The sequence below is a fragment of the Aegilops tauschii genome, chromosome 1, assembly GCF_002575655.3.
Source record: "Aegilops tauschii subsp. strangulata cultivar AL8/78 chromosome 1, Aet v6.0, whole genome shotgun sequence".
NCBI classification, from domain to species: Eukaryota; Viridiplantae; Streptophyta; class Magnoliopsida; order Poales; family Poaceae; genus Aegilops; species Aegilops tauschii.
Genome location: NC_053035.3, coordinates 128,863,585 through 128,877,981, shown reverse-complemented (window position 1 = coordinate 128,877,981; position 14,397 = coordinate 128,863,585). Strand labels below are relative to the sequence as shown.

General features: G+C 45.0%; 2 protein-coding genes across 2 annotated transcripts; both read right to left on the bottom strand.

The window, feature by feature from the left end:
• Nucleotides 1-2,373: 2,373 nt before the first annotated feature.
• LOC120961794 (uncharacterized) lies at nucleotides 2,374-5,630 on the bottom strand. The gene has a single exon (XM_020314052.4). It carries the CDS (start codon nucleotides 5,337-5,339, stop codon nucleotides 2,889-2,891), a length of 2,451 nt encoding a protein of 816 aa, XP_020169641.1. The 5' UTR covers nucleotides 5,340-5,630; the 3' UTR covers nucleotides 2,374-2,888.
• Nucleotides 5,631-7,472: 1,842 nt separating this feature from the next.
• LOC109755163 (FACT complex subunit SSRP1-B) lies at nucleotides 7,473-13,200 on the bottom strand. The gene is made up of 16 exons (XM_020314050.4): nucleotides 12,950-13,200; nucleotides 11,934-12,119; nucleotides 11,642-11,747; nucleotides 11,413-11,549; nucleotides 10,925-11,008; nucleotides 10,755-10,846; nucleotides 10,542-10,650; nucleotides 10,354-10,440; nucleotides 10,181-10,273; nucleotides 9,365-9,562; nucleotides 9,137-9,288; nucleotides 8,897-9,050; nucleotides 8,696-8,791; nucleotides 8,428-8,601; nucleotides 7,986-8,064; nucleotides 7,473-7,879 (listed from the first exon to the last, which is right to left on the bottom strand). Exons 1-16 carry the CDS (start codon nucleotides 13,001-13,003, stop codon nucleotides 7,749-7,751), a joined length of 1,932 nt encoding a protein of 643 aa, XP_020169639.1. The 5' UTR covers nucleotides 13,004-13,200; the 3' UTR covers nucleotides 7,473-7,748.
• Between the last annotated feature and the right edge of the window lie 1,197 nt (nucleotides 13,201-14,397).

Genomic DNA, 14,397 nt, shown 5'->3' with positions numbered 1-14,397 from the left:
GGCGGCGGCCACCTATCTCCCCCTCCCTCGCCGGCACTCCATGGAGAGGCAGACAAGCTGCGGCTGTTGCCGTCGATGCGCACGGCGGAGGCGTTGACTGTCGGGCGGGGAGATGATGGAGGGATGCGGCGGCGCTGAGTTGCGCGGCGGCGGCCGGACGTGCCGCGGGGGATGAGGCCGGCCCCGCTGATCTGCGATGCGGCGGTCGGACGTGCCGCGATGGGGCAGCGGCGCTGAGCTGCGCTGCGGCAGTGGGGCATGCGGGCTCACAACAATGGCCGGTGGCGCGTTGACTGCGGCAAGGTCGCTGCGGCGGATTGAGGTGGACCATACGGAGGCAAGCATCCCGACGGCGAGCTCGCTCTGGGCACGGGCGACCTCGCGTCGTCGTTGCCATCGCCGGCGGATTCGCGGGCCTCCTCCTATCCCGGCGCAAGAGCGCTCCATGGCTGCTCCACGCCTGCCCCGCCGGTGCTCCATGGGGAGGTGGACGAGCTTCCGCCGCTCCCCATGACCCCCGACACCACACCTCCCGGAGCTCGGGCGCGTGGGCGCACGACGATGGCCGGTGGCAGGATGGTGACTGCGGCGAGGTCGCTGCAGCAGAGGGGGAAGGACCACGTTGACGGGCACAACTGACCTTGAACGGCGCGAAGCATGCGGCGGCGCCGCCGCGGCTGGCGACTCCGGTTGACCGGCACGAAGCTTCTCCATGGCGTCGCCGTCCAGAACCTGTTTGATGAAATGCCCGTACGAAAAAGGAGGTGTAAATAAAAAAGAAAAATGAAAAAGGAGGCGCTGAGTCAATGACATGTGGGTCCCATCTCCACCTCGACGTATTTGTCCACATAGGCATGCCATGTCGGCTCGACAGGTGGGCCCAACCTGTCGGTTTCGCTGTTTTCGCGGCCAAATCAGCCCGTCAGTGCTCCGCGTTACAGGTTAGGCTCAGAACTGGTGGTTTTTTGTGACCTGGCTCAAATCTGGTCCTGACTTGTTACCCTAACCCCAAGTGTGATGGTTTTGGGTAAATAACTCGAAGACATCACAGTGAAGAGCGGCGCACCAAAGCGGCGCACCAAATGCTCTTTTATCTCATGAAAAACCCCATCACACAAGGCCTTACTTACAAGGTATTACCTCCATCCCAAATTCTTGTTTTAGATTTTTCTAGATACAGACATATCTAACACTAAAACATGTCTAGATACATATGCATTAGACAAATCTAAGACAAGTAATTCGGGACAGAGGGAGTACTTCTCAGCGTTTGCACCATGGAATCCCCATCGTTTTGACCAGCAAACAAGCAGCTACAAGTCCTGCATCTCCTGAATCATCATCAAAGTAATCTCTACATAAAGAGCAATAGAGTGCTTCAGACTACAAGGAATGTACTTTGGTTTTCCCTTTATATCAAGCGGGCAGATGATATCTCCAATTGGGTCCCATTACAATATTGTTTCGCCAACCATTTCAACATTTTGAGCTAACCTGACATCTAAAGCCAACATATGGTAAGTTTCTCCATATGATTTGAGATCAGTTCATTTGATATATACCATAATAAGTTACGATATGGATTAATAGTGACGACACATCTTCAGTGTCAATCCAATACCGATAGTTTATGTCAACAGCTAATTGGGTTATTGCACAGAAGAATTGATGGTAAATTGAGTATTACAGAAACAGTTGGCATTGGAAACCAGGAATGATCGTGGACCAAGATTTCAAGCGAAGTTTTATCGAAACGAGAGACCAAAAGGATTTTCATGGCACCGAAATAGTTTCATTTTTTGTACTGTGCATGGATCCACATTTAATCAAGTATAACATTTGTCCGATCTCATCTCCGTGGATGATTAACGGGGGGGGGGGGGGGGGGGGGGGGGGGCAAAGTTAACCAACAAAGAAACAAGAGCATACATTTTTAGTAGTGTTAAGCACCCTTTTGTTGTTTCTGTAGATGATTGGGTAGATACAACAAATGGTAGCTGCTCCTTCCCTGCCCAAATTAAGGGTAAGGGGTACTCAGACACAGTGAATGTTAAGACCCAGATAATTGCTGCAATGCAACAAAGAAATCAAGTAGGTATTGCAAAACGACATGCTTCTACAGTCAATGTAGCAGAACATTCGGCGCTCCAAAAAAATGCTAGTTTGAATTTAGTACATACTTGTACCTTGTTCTGAAGGGAACAAAACAGTGTTGCTCTCAAGTCTTCCATACATCTGCATTACAACTTTTACATTTCAACTATGCATTCAGAAGTATTTTCATCAAATAAAACAATAATTTGCAGGAATCAATGTGAAGGACTAAACAGGTGCTGATCTAGCAATGTGGATTGACAACTGAGTGTGGCAATCTTTAGGAAAGAACATTTATCATAGAGGTTTAATACCATAAATTCTACGTCACATATTCGCATGCAACAAACTTCTGAAAGCAGCGATTGCAACATATGATATGAAACACACACACTTCTGACGCTACTAACAGATAAAAACGAGACAGTAGATGCGATGAGAATATGGGATACCTCCCATCCTGTCCATTCAGCTTGCTGTCACGAGTGCTTCGCCAACTTTGATAGAGTATTGGAATTTGGAAACTCTATCTTGACTCCAGGCAGATGATAAGTGAAAGTTCACTGAACTGTGTAGGTATATCGAATGATGGCAGTATGTAGACTGCACCAATCCTGGACCCAGAACATGACCAAACTCACGTTTATCAACTGATGGTGAGACAACAAGAACCAGATTCCAACAAATTCAAGGCCAGCTGAATTCATCCAAAATTATGCTCCCATGTAACCATGCCGGGGCTAAGCCCAGGACAAAGTAGTTTCTACAACAAGTGAACCGTTTAAACAAGATCTTCATTCAGTTTCCAGCAACAAATGAATTAAAGATGCATATGTCCTAGTGCTAGCAACACACTTTTTATCATCCATCACTGAAAGCATCCCTAAACATGCCCCAGTATGCCGCTTCTCATGTAGGCAATCAATTAAAAGTTTCCAGACAATCTCATCATAGTTGTACCCTAAGCCAAGTATGTCACTGAAAATTGATACAGCCATCCCATGATCTCCACTATCACAAAGGCCAGAAAGGAGAAGGCAGCATGACTTTAGCCCTGGCTGAAAGCTCTGATGGGCCATCGATCTAAATTGCTCGCATGCTTCCCTGTACATCTTTAAGTTACAATAGCAACCAAGTAGATAATCAGACATGTCTTCATCCAACAGAACGCTGTTTCCCTGCATTTTTAGCAACAGCCATTCCACCTCCTCCAGTCGACACTGATTACACAATCCCCTCAGCAGTGCCTTGTATGTGCTAATGCCAGGAGCAGCATCAGATTTACACATCTGTTCAAAAAGCTCCTGCAGATTTCTCACATCTACCATCTTCCATACTTTTTCATTATCAAATGCATCACTATCATCCTTGTTACACATATGATTAAGCAATATCGAATATGTTGTACAATTTGGATCAATAGGGACAGAAAGCATCTTCACATGTGCAAAGAAGGCTTTCTCCATCAGGCCAGCATCACTATACGCCTTTATGATAGCGTTATATGTTTCCACATCTGGAGAAACACCTGCTTCATGCATTTCAACAATATCCACGTCTATATTGTCTTCCTTCCTTGCACCTTCAAACCAGTCTGTACTGATTTTCAGTGTATATGTCTGTTTGTCAGGTTTGCAACCAGAAGATATCATTTGCTCATACATCTTGGCAGCATCTGCATGCTTCTTGTCCCAAAGCATTTGCTTGATCAGAATGTTAAATGTACAAGTTGTTGGTTCTATCCCCTGCTTCTTCATCTTGTCTAGTAAATCTATAGCCCTATCCAATCTTTTCACTTTGCACAGACCATCAATAAGGGCGTTGTAGGTGTGAACATCAGATATACAGTCCTCTGAAGCCATCTTCTCCATCAGCCCAAAAGCAGAATCAATATCACCTACTTGGCAATATCCATGAATCAGTGAATTATATATGACGCTGTGTGCCTTAATACCTTTCTGAGGAAGACAAGAAAAGAGAGAATGAGCCTCCTCCAGTCGACCTTGCTCACAATGAGCATCTATAAAGATGGCATAAGTTTGTCGATCTGGAAGAACGCCATAATCCTCCATCAAATCAAGCAACCGGAAAGCAATCTTCATTTCACCCACGCTACACTGACCAGATATCAGCGAGTTGAATGTAACAATATTCGGCAACAACCCAGCCCCAACCATTTGTGTCAAGAAGGCCATCGCTTGATGCACTTTACCGCCGCAACAGAATCCATGGATCACCACATTAAAAATTTGGACATTTGGGTTGACCCCATTCTTCTTCATCAACTGCAAAACATCAAGAGCAGCCTTCATATCACCAACCTTACAATACCCATCAATCAACACATTGTAAGTGGCAACTCCAAGAGCAACGCCCTTCACTAAGGCTTCACACAACACCTTGGCACCATGCTCCACTTTTCCATGCTTCCACAGACCATGGACAACTATGGTATATGTCCAGCAATCTGGAGCACACTGCTGCATCTCCATTTTCTCCAACAACTTGGTCACATCATCGAACCTCCCCTCCTGACAAAGTCCGCCAATCAAGGCATTATAAGTCACGACGTTTGGCACCACACCCTTATCGACCATCTCACCCAACAAAGCCTCGGCGTCCCCAACACGCCTAGCCTTGCAGAGCCCATCGAGCAGCACAGTGTATGTGTGCACCCCGGGTCTGCACCAGCCCCTCGACATTTTAGCAAACACCCTACAGGCATCGTCAATGCGCCCCACGGCACACAGGCCCTGGATCAGGATAGTGTAGGAGTGTCTGTCGTAGTAGACACCCCAACGGCGTGGCATCTGCACGAACAACCCGCACGCAGCTGTGAGGAGGCCGGCCCTGCAGAGGCCGAGCATGAGGCAGTTGTAGGTGAAGGTGTCCGGCGCGAACCCCGCCTCGTGCATCCGAGCCAGAGCGGCCCTGGCGTCGGCGAGGAGAGCGAGCTTGCAGTGCGCACTGATGAGCGTGTTGTAGGAACAGCGATCGGGAGGCGCACCGGACTTTAGCATGGCGCCGAAGGAGGCCAGGAGGTGCGCGAGGCGCGGCGCCTCACTGCCCCTGGAAGAATATGAGATGAGGACGGCATTGTGGGATCGGACGTCGGAGGGGTCGAGGCGAGGGGGGTCCAGGTCGGGAGGGGATGGAACGGCCGACGCTGCGGCAGAGGTGGAGAAGCGGAGGGCGTCGATGGACTCCGCCACCGCCACCGCCGGCGGCGGCGAGAGGCGGCGCATAATTGGTGGGAGTTTAGTGATGGAAAGCGAACGATCGGATCTGGGGACGAATTAGGGGAAGATGCTGGCTGAATTGGTGCGAGATGATAGTTCCGTCTCTCCCTGGTTCATCCAGAGGTGAAGGCCGAATGAGATTCTCTGACTTTGGGTGGCTGACGACAACAAATTCCTAGCTTTTCTGAGCGAAAACCAATTCATAACTTTTTTTGAAGCGAAGACATGCATGTAGCTGTCCTTAGGGCTTATTAGGGTATCTCGGCTCTGGCCTGGGCCTTCTTGGGCTTCGGTATTTGCCCCACTTTACAAGCCTCGTATCCCTAAAAAGAGTTAATTTGCCTCATGGTTGTTCCAATGGCAGGTGGCCTCAACCCCACCCGTCAATCTTGGGGGAAAGGGAGGGGTAAATTATCAAAATGAAAAGTAAAGTGTGGGTTAAGATTCAATTTCTCGCTTTGGTAGTGAGACGTAGTGGATGATCCAATGCTTTCTTCAGGAGCAGGTGAACAATATGATGGATGCGACTCTGTCTGGTACTTGAAGATTGTTTTTTTAAGGTGTGGCACACTTTATTTGAATGAAATGGTTACATCACAAAAGCAGTTTAGCTAAGAGAAAATTTTGAGGATTTTCATCCCAAGAAATTACATAGTTCGAACCATACTAGTATGCCACTTTGTTCACCTTCTTGGGCAATGTGCAAAAGATATCGACCGAGCTCACTAAGGGCAATCTGAAAGCACTTAGTGAGAACTACAGACTACGGGTTCCAGATCTATGTTTCCCTGTTGCAAGCTTGTATAATTTCGAGACAATCCAATTCGAATGTGGCCATTGAACAGCCAGGACGATCCGGCGTCACCAATCCATCTCTTGTCGCCATTACCTCTGCAGGCCATAACATGATCAATTAAGGTGGTTGAACCTGCCATCGCCTCACCCAAATGATTACAAAGAACATCTGTTGTAGCTTACATACCATCATAAAAAAAACAAGCATCGATGTTCATCTTGTAGGAATTTGGAGTGAGCTTGGACCATTTTTTCTTCCTGGTTTGAATAGAGCTCATTGAATATTTGATGTTATTACATGTATTGCTAGAGTGGTTCTCGATGGACTCAAAACACATCCTCCTTCACTTTGTCTCTTCATTACCACCAGATATGTCTAGCCCCCACTGAAATGATTTCTTGAAATCCCTGGGACGGTATTAAAGAATCACACTACCCTATCTATCCACATTAAACGCTTGCTCGATCGCATCCTTCAGGTTGAAAGCTTTCCACACCTCTCGTGCCCACTTACATGTGAACATTAGATGTCGAACATCTTTCACACCGCCCTTGGACATTGAGCAAAGATCACAATATAACGATTTGCAGGCACATACATGCCTAGTATAATTCCATGAAGAGCTTTCCATCCGAAGATTTTTATTTTGCACGACACACGCAACTTCCACAAAATTTCCCAAGCAGGTTACTGCTCAAGGGGTCGACATCATCTCTTCTAAATCTATTAGCAAACTGATGCTCCCATTCAACACCAAACAATGTGACTTCGTTTTATACCAAGCTACAAAATCCTCAACCAACTATGCGCTCAATGGAATTGTCCCGGATAATAGCTTCATCCCGTTGGTGTGCCATCAGGTTGATAAGTTCATCAATTATTTAGAGGATTCATAGTCCCAAAATGGACAAAATTCAGACAAAACGAACGTCCGTTTGGGATCATACGTTAGAGTTGGCCTTAGACATGACCTCTTTGCCTTTAAAAGAAACAGCCGTCTGGGTTAGAGTTGGCCTTAGACATGACCTCTCTTATGCCACAAAAAAAACGGCCGTCCATTTGGAGGTTTGGGGTCGTGCGTTGGAGTTGGCCTTATATATGACCTCTCTTATGCCATCAAAAGATGCCTTGCTAGGTAATGTCAGGCACAACTACAGCGCGTTGGTCATTAGAGGACGCATGCACAAAGACTTGGGCCGGCTACAGCTCTAGGTAGCGTTGGTCATCAGAGGACGCATGCACAAAGACAGGCCGGCTACGGTATGGGAGGGTGAACTTATAGCTCTAGGGCAGCATCAACGGCTCATTCTGTGGCGGTATTAGTCATTTAATGGTTCAAGGACTTCAAGGTAATGTATGCTTTGTAATTCCGATGAAGATTTGAGTATTTTGCAGAAAAAAGTTGCACAAGCAGGGTGCGAATAAAACACCTGTCACATGTGCTGACAGTTCGTAGCAAAGCAAACATTACCTTGGAACCTACATATCCTAACTGTTCTTTGTTAACTCAGTAACGCAGGGATCACACCTCAACAGTCACTACAGCCAAGATAGATCGGATGCCTACTTGTACCATGACTCGAAAGTATGCTCCTTTCGACAACGGCCAATCTTCCAATTCAATCGGACGATCCATCTGCGGAGTCCACGTCTACAGGAGCCGCACCAGCGCCGCGGTAGGCAGCAGACTCCTCTGCATAGCGTTTCTTATCCACTTGGGACTGCTCAACGTATGGCTGCTTCTCCTCAGCTGCAAATATGACAATTGGAAATGATTAACACGAGAGTTATTTTTCCTTAAAAAAACTGACAGTGTGAACTGCACCATACTGCCATTGTAACTTAGGACATGTTACCTGACATCTTTTGCCACTTCTCTCCAAGCTTCTTTGCAATATCCGTGGTGCTGAGTTCGGGGTTGATGTTCTTCAAATTCTGCATTAGAAAAATGTCAATCGAAGATCCACTGTTTGCTTAATTTGACAGTGCACGCCAAATGTCTTGAGAAAGAATAGCAAATAATTCTACAACCTAACATAGAAACCATAGACTGCAACGTCAGAAATGAACTAAAATTCATCAAAAACAATGCAGGATACTCTTATTTAAGTTTGACCAAGTTCATAGAAATATTAGCTATCTGTAATACCAAATAAATACATATGAAAAACATGTTTCATGATGCATCTATTGGTATTGGTTTGATGCAGTTTGGGATGGAGCGGGTACGTGTTCAGATTACAATTTTGTCACCATGAAAGCAGAAAATTTTAATATGGATGGGTGCAAGTAACTTACAGCTCGCTCAGCCTTTGAGAAATACATGAATGGTGCTATTGCTCTTTTAGGGGCATTGGGATCTTTCTTCTGCTTCTTCTTCGGCTTTCTCTTCTCTGAACCTTCCACGTCCACATTCTTTGGTTTCCTCTTCGCAGGTGGCTTTGAGCTACTAGCTTCCTTTTTGGAAGATTTCTGAAACAAGAAGTTATTAAAGCAGTGGCTTGCCACATGTGTTTTGGTTCAGGTAAGTTTTCTTACAGATACTGTCAAGAGTAAATTTAGTTACCTCCTTTTCTCCATCGCTTATGCTGGCATCAGAACCCTCTTCAGAATCATCACTAGGGGATCCACTGTCGTCCTTGTCCGCCACAAAATCTTCGTCCTGAAGTTGGAATAAGTTACAGTATGATTTACAAGTAAACAAATTACGCATTCTACTCCATGACCATATAGGCAAGGAAGAGCAAAGATTGCACACACACAATACCTCTTCATCACTTTCTTCATCACCGGCCTGATTTTTAATTCGCTCCAGATGTGGATCAACAGGGTCATCATCAGTGCTCTGAAGAGCAGCCGCAACAGCACCAGTTCTATCTTGGCCATCTTCTCCAAGATTCAGGATTTTCAAATTCTTACCACTTGAAGGAAAGAAACAAGAACTTATCATCCCCAAACGAATTAAATAGTATGCCAGTGATTAAATCAACAAGACATCAGCATTTACCTGACGAAGTTGAAGAGGTTATGGTATTCATTCCTTTGTATATTTCTGAAGAGATGTTCTTGGTCATTCTTTAGCTTGACCAGGAGATCAAAATAGTGAGATGACATACTAGCACCACCAGCACCATGGCGCTCAAATTCAACATACTCAATCTGCAGTAAATAACAGCTTAGCAGAGGACAAATGGATGAAGAACAATTAGGCATGTCAGAAATGTAGAAAACAGACCTCCTCATGCAGAATGAGCGTCGGGGGCTTTGGCAAAAAGAAAAAGCCTTTTTCAAGAGGATACAGCAATCCATCTTCAGCTTTAAGTGATGATTTCACGGCATATCCATCTTGACAGCTGCGGAATGTGCTTGGCCTCGTCACTTTAGCACCAGACAGGCCACGAAGAATTTTGGAGAATACCTCATGTTCTAGACCCTATGTATAAATCAAACATTTTGTGAGTTAATAAATCAAGATCCCAGAAAACTGTAAATGAAGAGCAAGTGCACAAGTAGAAAACAGAATATAAGGGGGCAATCATCTGATCACGACACAAATGATCGGTAATATTTAATTCAGTTCAGTAAAGCATTCTTTCACTAAACATACTTGCAAGCAGAAAATATGCATGTCAGTAGCTCTATGATTAAGTACTGAATGAAATTGTACAAATATAAACACAGATCATTTTCTGATAAACCCCAAGAGTTAGGTAATAAGTGCATTGGAGGGTTACTGCTGGTGTTTCAACAGTACATAATCACTAATATATACAGTATGCTTTATGAGTAGTATGTCATTAACTCTTGTATTGTTCTATTGGTATGTATTATTAATTCTGGTATCATTTCTTGTACATATTAATCAATAATAGTTCAGAGCACTTGATAATTAAAGCATGTACCGCTGACAAAGGAAAACAAAATCAACACAAGCTATGATCAAAGTTTACAAAAAAAACAAGAGCTATGATCAACTTTGAGGTGAAATAGGTCGTGTTAAACTTAAAAGAGATGCAAGGAAAGTCAGCCATTAAGTGAATAAGAATATCACATTGTAAGAACTCTGCAGCCTGTCCTTGTACTTTTCAGCCAAAACCTCCTCACTTAATGACAGCTCCTTCTCAACTACATTCTCTGTCACAAACTGTTCATAAAGGAACCAGTTATTAAGTGTCATACAAGAACTGTAGCCAAGTTAGTGTGAAATGTATCATAATACTATACCTGAATAACAATGTGGGGATACAATGTTTGTCCTTTGCGAATTGGCGGATCAAGTGTGATGACCACAAATGTATGAGGGTTGTTTGACTGAAGGGCACAAAGTATAAGCATGAAATCATATTAGCTTCTTGACAGTATACAAAGGCGAAGAATTCTTGATAGTTCACAAAGCATGAAAGTAGTAGAACCTTTGGCAAAACAAAGAGCCGAAGAATACTGCTATACTGGATTTTGAAATCATTAGCTTGTCCTTGGAGTCGCAAGAATGACATATGAAGCTCAACAGTGTATCGACCTCTGAATTAAAAATAAGCAGTTAGCTATGGCATGAAATGAAACAAATAAACGGATAGGCTTATTTTAGGAAAGGCAAAGAGTCTACAGTTACAAGATTTTCTCACCTTGGGGTAAGAATGGCAATTCCCTCCAATGAGACAACAGCCTCTTCCGATGATCCAACGTCAGCTATAGCCAAGATTTTCTGCCAAAAAATCTGAAGAGAGAACATTTCACTATTTGCGCAAAATATGCATGCATGTTGTGTCATATTGTGCTTATCAAATGAACTCACATGAGCCGAGGGACGTTCCTCATCACCGAGGAATTGAGTATTTGAAGTTGGTACATGAAAACTTAAATCCATCAGCGAATCTTTCTGCAGAAAATGATGAAAAGGGGAGTTATAATCACTTGTTTTAATAATGATCTTTGTAAGATTTTTGTGGTAAAGATCGGAATCCTCTAGATGGTTCTCAATGGTGCATTTACATTCTGTGCAATAGAAGATTTCGACAGTGTATCTCCTGCCTAAAACGAGATTGAAAGAACAGCTATAGCCGCATAAACTTTTACGTGCACAGGCAAGGAAACTAATAAGAGTCACTATAAAGAGAGTAAAAAAACTGATGTTAGTTTAAATATACACACCAATGTTGGGATTCAGACACAAAAATTTACCTTTTTTACACCCAGCAACAGTAAGCAAATGCCAACCAAATAGGTAACACTTTACAAAACTACAGAGTAACTTTGATCAATATATACAGGCAGGCAACAGACCTCATTAGCCCCTGTAGTATCATCAACATGGAACTCAAGAACAACATCTGTTTTTCCTTGCAACTGAGTTTGTGATACATCTGATAGAGAGACTTCAAATGCTTCCTTTGAGCCAACATTAAAGCTAAGCATATTGCCTGAAAATGGGGAGAATGGGAAAATGAAACAAATTTTCCAAAAAGGAAATGGAGTACCCACTATCAAACAGACTATAGAGAACTCAGCTAACCATTGATGTCGACCGCGCCCCAATTATGGCCACTAACAGAAAGCTGCTTCTCCTCTGGTGTGGTTCCCGTGTTCTTTTGTATGAAGTTAGTAAGGTTACTAACATCCTACAAAACAATATAAACAAAATATTTCTCAGGTTACAACTAGAGTTTCAGTTATCCAAGAAAGATTGAAACTAGACACAGAAAGCAGATGCAACTGTGATTGTACAACTTCTCTTATTTTCTAGCATCTCTTCATGTCAAGTATACAATCAATTAATTTCTTGGGGGGAAATGGTAGGCTATTACCTGTTCACGGAAGCCTTTGAACACGTACCGAATGCCCTCTTTGGTCCCAACACTAAGCTGATAAGATCTGGGGATTTTCATCCACGTCACAGAAATTATATCAGCTTTATCAACCTCAATTGTCTTTCCTCCACCTTGCTTCTTCCATGCAAGCCCTCCCGAATAAAGCCTAAACTGACCAGGGTTCTGCAAGTGCACAAACCATCAGTCCATAACAGCACGACGAGAATTTCAGTATCGCAGTAATGCCACTAACAGTGACCAATTCAACAACAATCATAAAAAATAGGGGTTCTGTTGGAATTGATCTATGTACTTTTTACCAAAATAGTAATTGGAATAGGGTCGTCACTAAGTTTCAAAAAGATATGAACCACGAATGAACACAAACGTACAATTCTGATTCGTTAAAATGAACCAACAAGTGTTTCAATCACATCTAGGAATGGTAAACAATGATAAGGAGAATACTCCTTAAAGAACATGTGCGAACTGTAAATAAGAAGTGATTATGAAGGCCATTGGCTGTGATCTTCCAATACAGTGCAGCCATAGCACAAATTGGCACACATGAATACCAAAATGGACGGCGCCTGGGTGATGGTAGCAATTGCACAAGACATTTATATATATATCTATTGCATGAACATGTTCCTCGAATCCTAGATTAGTGCATGTTTGTAGTTGAGTTTCCAATTTGTTCCATCCCAAGCTAATTGGATATGGACTATTCATTTTGCCTGGCCAACATTGGTGTCCAAATCCAACAACCAACGGCGGATCACAAATTTACCCTCTGGAGCAGTTCCGTACCGCAGAGACGAAACAAACCCTAGCGTGTAAACCCTAGAAAAAACAAGCGCCGTTCTGAAAAATCTGCAGAACAAATTCCGCTAGATGAGCCCGTCCGCCAAACTCGCCAGCGCGGAATCGAACAGTCGAGCGGAAAACCCTAACGAAACAACGAATCAAATCACGGCGAACGAACTCGACAGGGGCGGGGGAGGCGCACTCACGTTGCCGACGCGGCCGCCGAGGGAGATGTTGTTGAAGAGGTGGCCGTCCGTCATGTCGCCCGCTGGCTCTGCGGCCGGTGACCGCAGCCGCCGCCGCTACAGGACTCGTGACCCGCTCTCTCGCGCGCGGGAGAGTCGCCTCCTCGGGTGCGGGATTTGGGAGCTCTGCGGCGAGGAGGAAGTGGCTTTCGCTTTGGCGCTTGGGGGATGGGGGCGCGCGGCGGGCTAATATAGGCGTTTGGGCAGAGAGCGGGCCGTATCTGACGGGTGGGGTCGATATATTGTCCGACGATGAAGGATTCATGGATTTTCATTACGGAAAATATAACGAGTGAACGTTCGCTCTATCGTACCTCCACGCGACACGATCTGACCTGTTCGATCCTAGCGTGAATCTCACAGCAGGGGCTGCCGCGGTCTAGGGTCAGCTTGGTCGTGACCTGACCCTCATGCTTGGATGGCCGGTGCTGCCAGACAGACCAGGCTTTGTAGTGATGAAGGGTGTGTTTGGTCGAGGAACCATGTCACAAGATGGAATAGTTTCATTCCAGAGGAACGGATCGGTTTCGTTTCTGTGTTTAGTAGGTGCAAAAATGTAGAACGGGTTCATGCCTCCCAAGCAAAAAATCAACGTCCCATCGATACACTCCATGTAGCCTTAGCGTTGTGGCCGCATGGCCGGGCGTCCGAATTCGGTCGCCTCAGCCAGGCTAATTACCGTGCAATGAGTCTAGCCAGGCTAATTACGGTACAAAGAAATTTAGGCCAAGCGAATTTTCTTTATCATAGGATAGCAACCAAACAAACATTTATAATACCCAGGGACAACTTTAGGTGAGGCAAAAGATGATGTGGACGCAAGCAAACAGACCGTAAGAGAAACCCTAATCGATCCCCTAATAAAATGATTAAGAGGAGTAAAATTTCTTTTTTTCCTTCCCTAATTGGCACCTAGGAGATCCCTTAAAAAATTTAGAGGAGTAAAAATTATACTTCTCGACAGCCTTGACTCCTATATTTACTCGCTCGCCAACCGACTGAGTAAAAAGTCTTCCCCTCCACCCTTGGTTGCACCCACCGCGCTCGTTCCCCACCTCGATTTGGTCGAATTTTTGTCATCGGTGACTATAAATCACCGAGACTACAGCCGTCGCCGCCGCCGTCGCTCGATTTGACGCACCTAGTCACCGACGCTGACACTTTGGAGGGACTCGATGCACATGTTACGGCATCCACCTCGACCGCTACCCGCATTTCGGTACGCCCTCCTCCTCTCGCCGCTCGCATCTCACATCTCGGTTGACCGTCGGTCGGGCTCAGCCCTTGCGCAGCAGCTCATCGGCGAGCCTCTGCCGATGATCAAGTGTGACCACTGCTGATGGCTGGTGGTGCACCTCGCTTCGAGCACGCCAAAACATCCGGATGGGTTTTCGTCAAGTGAAAAAAGC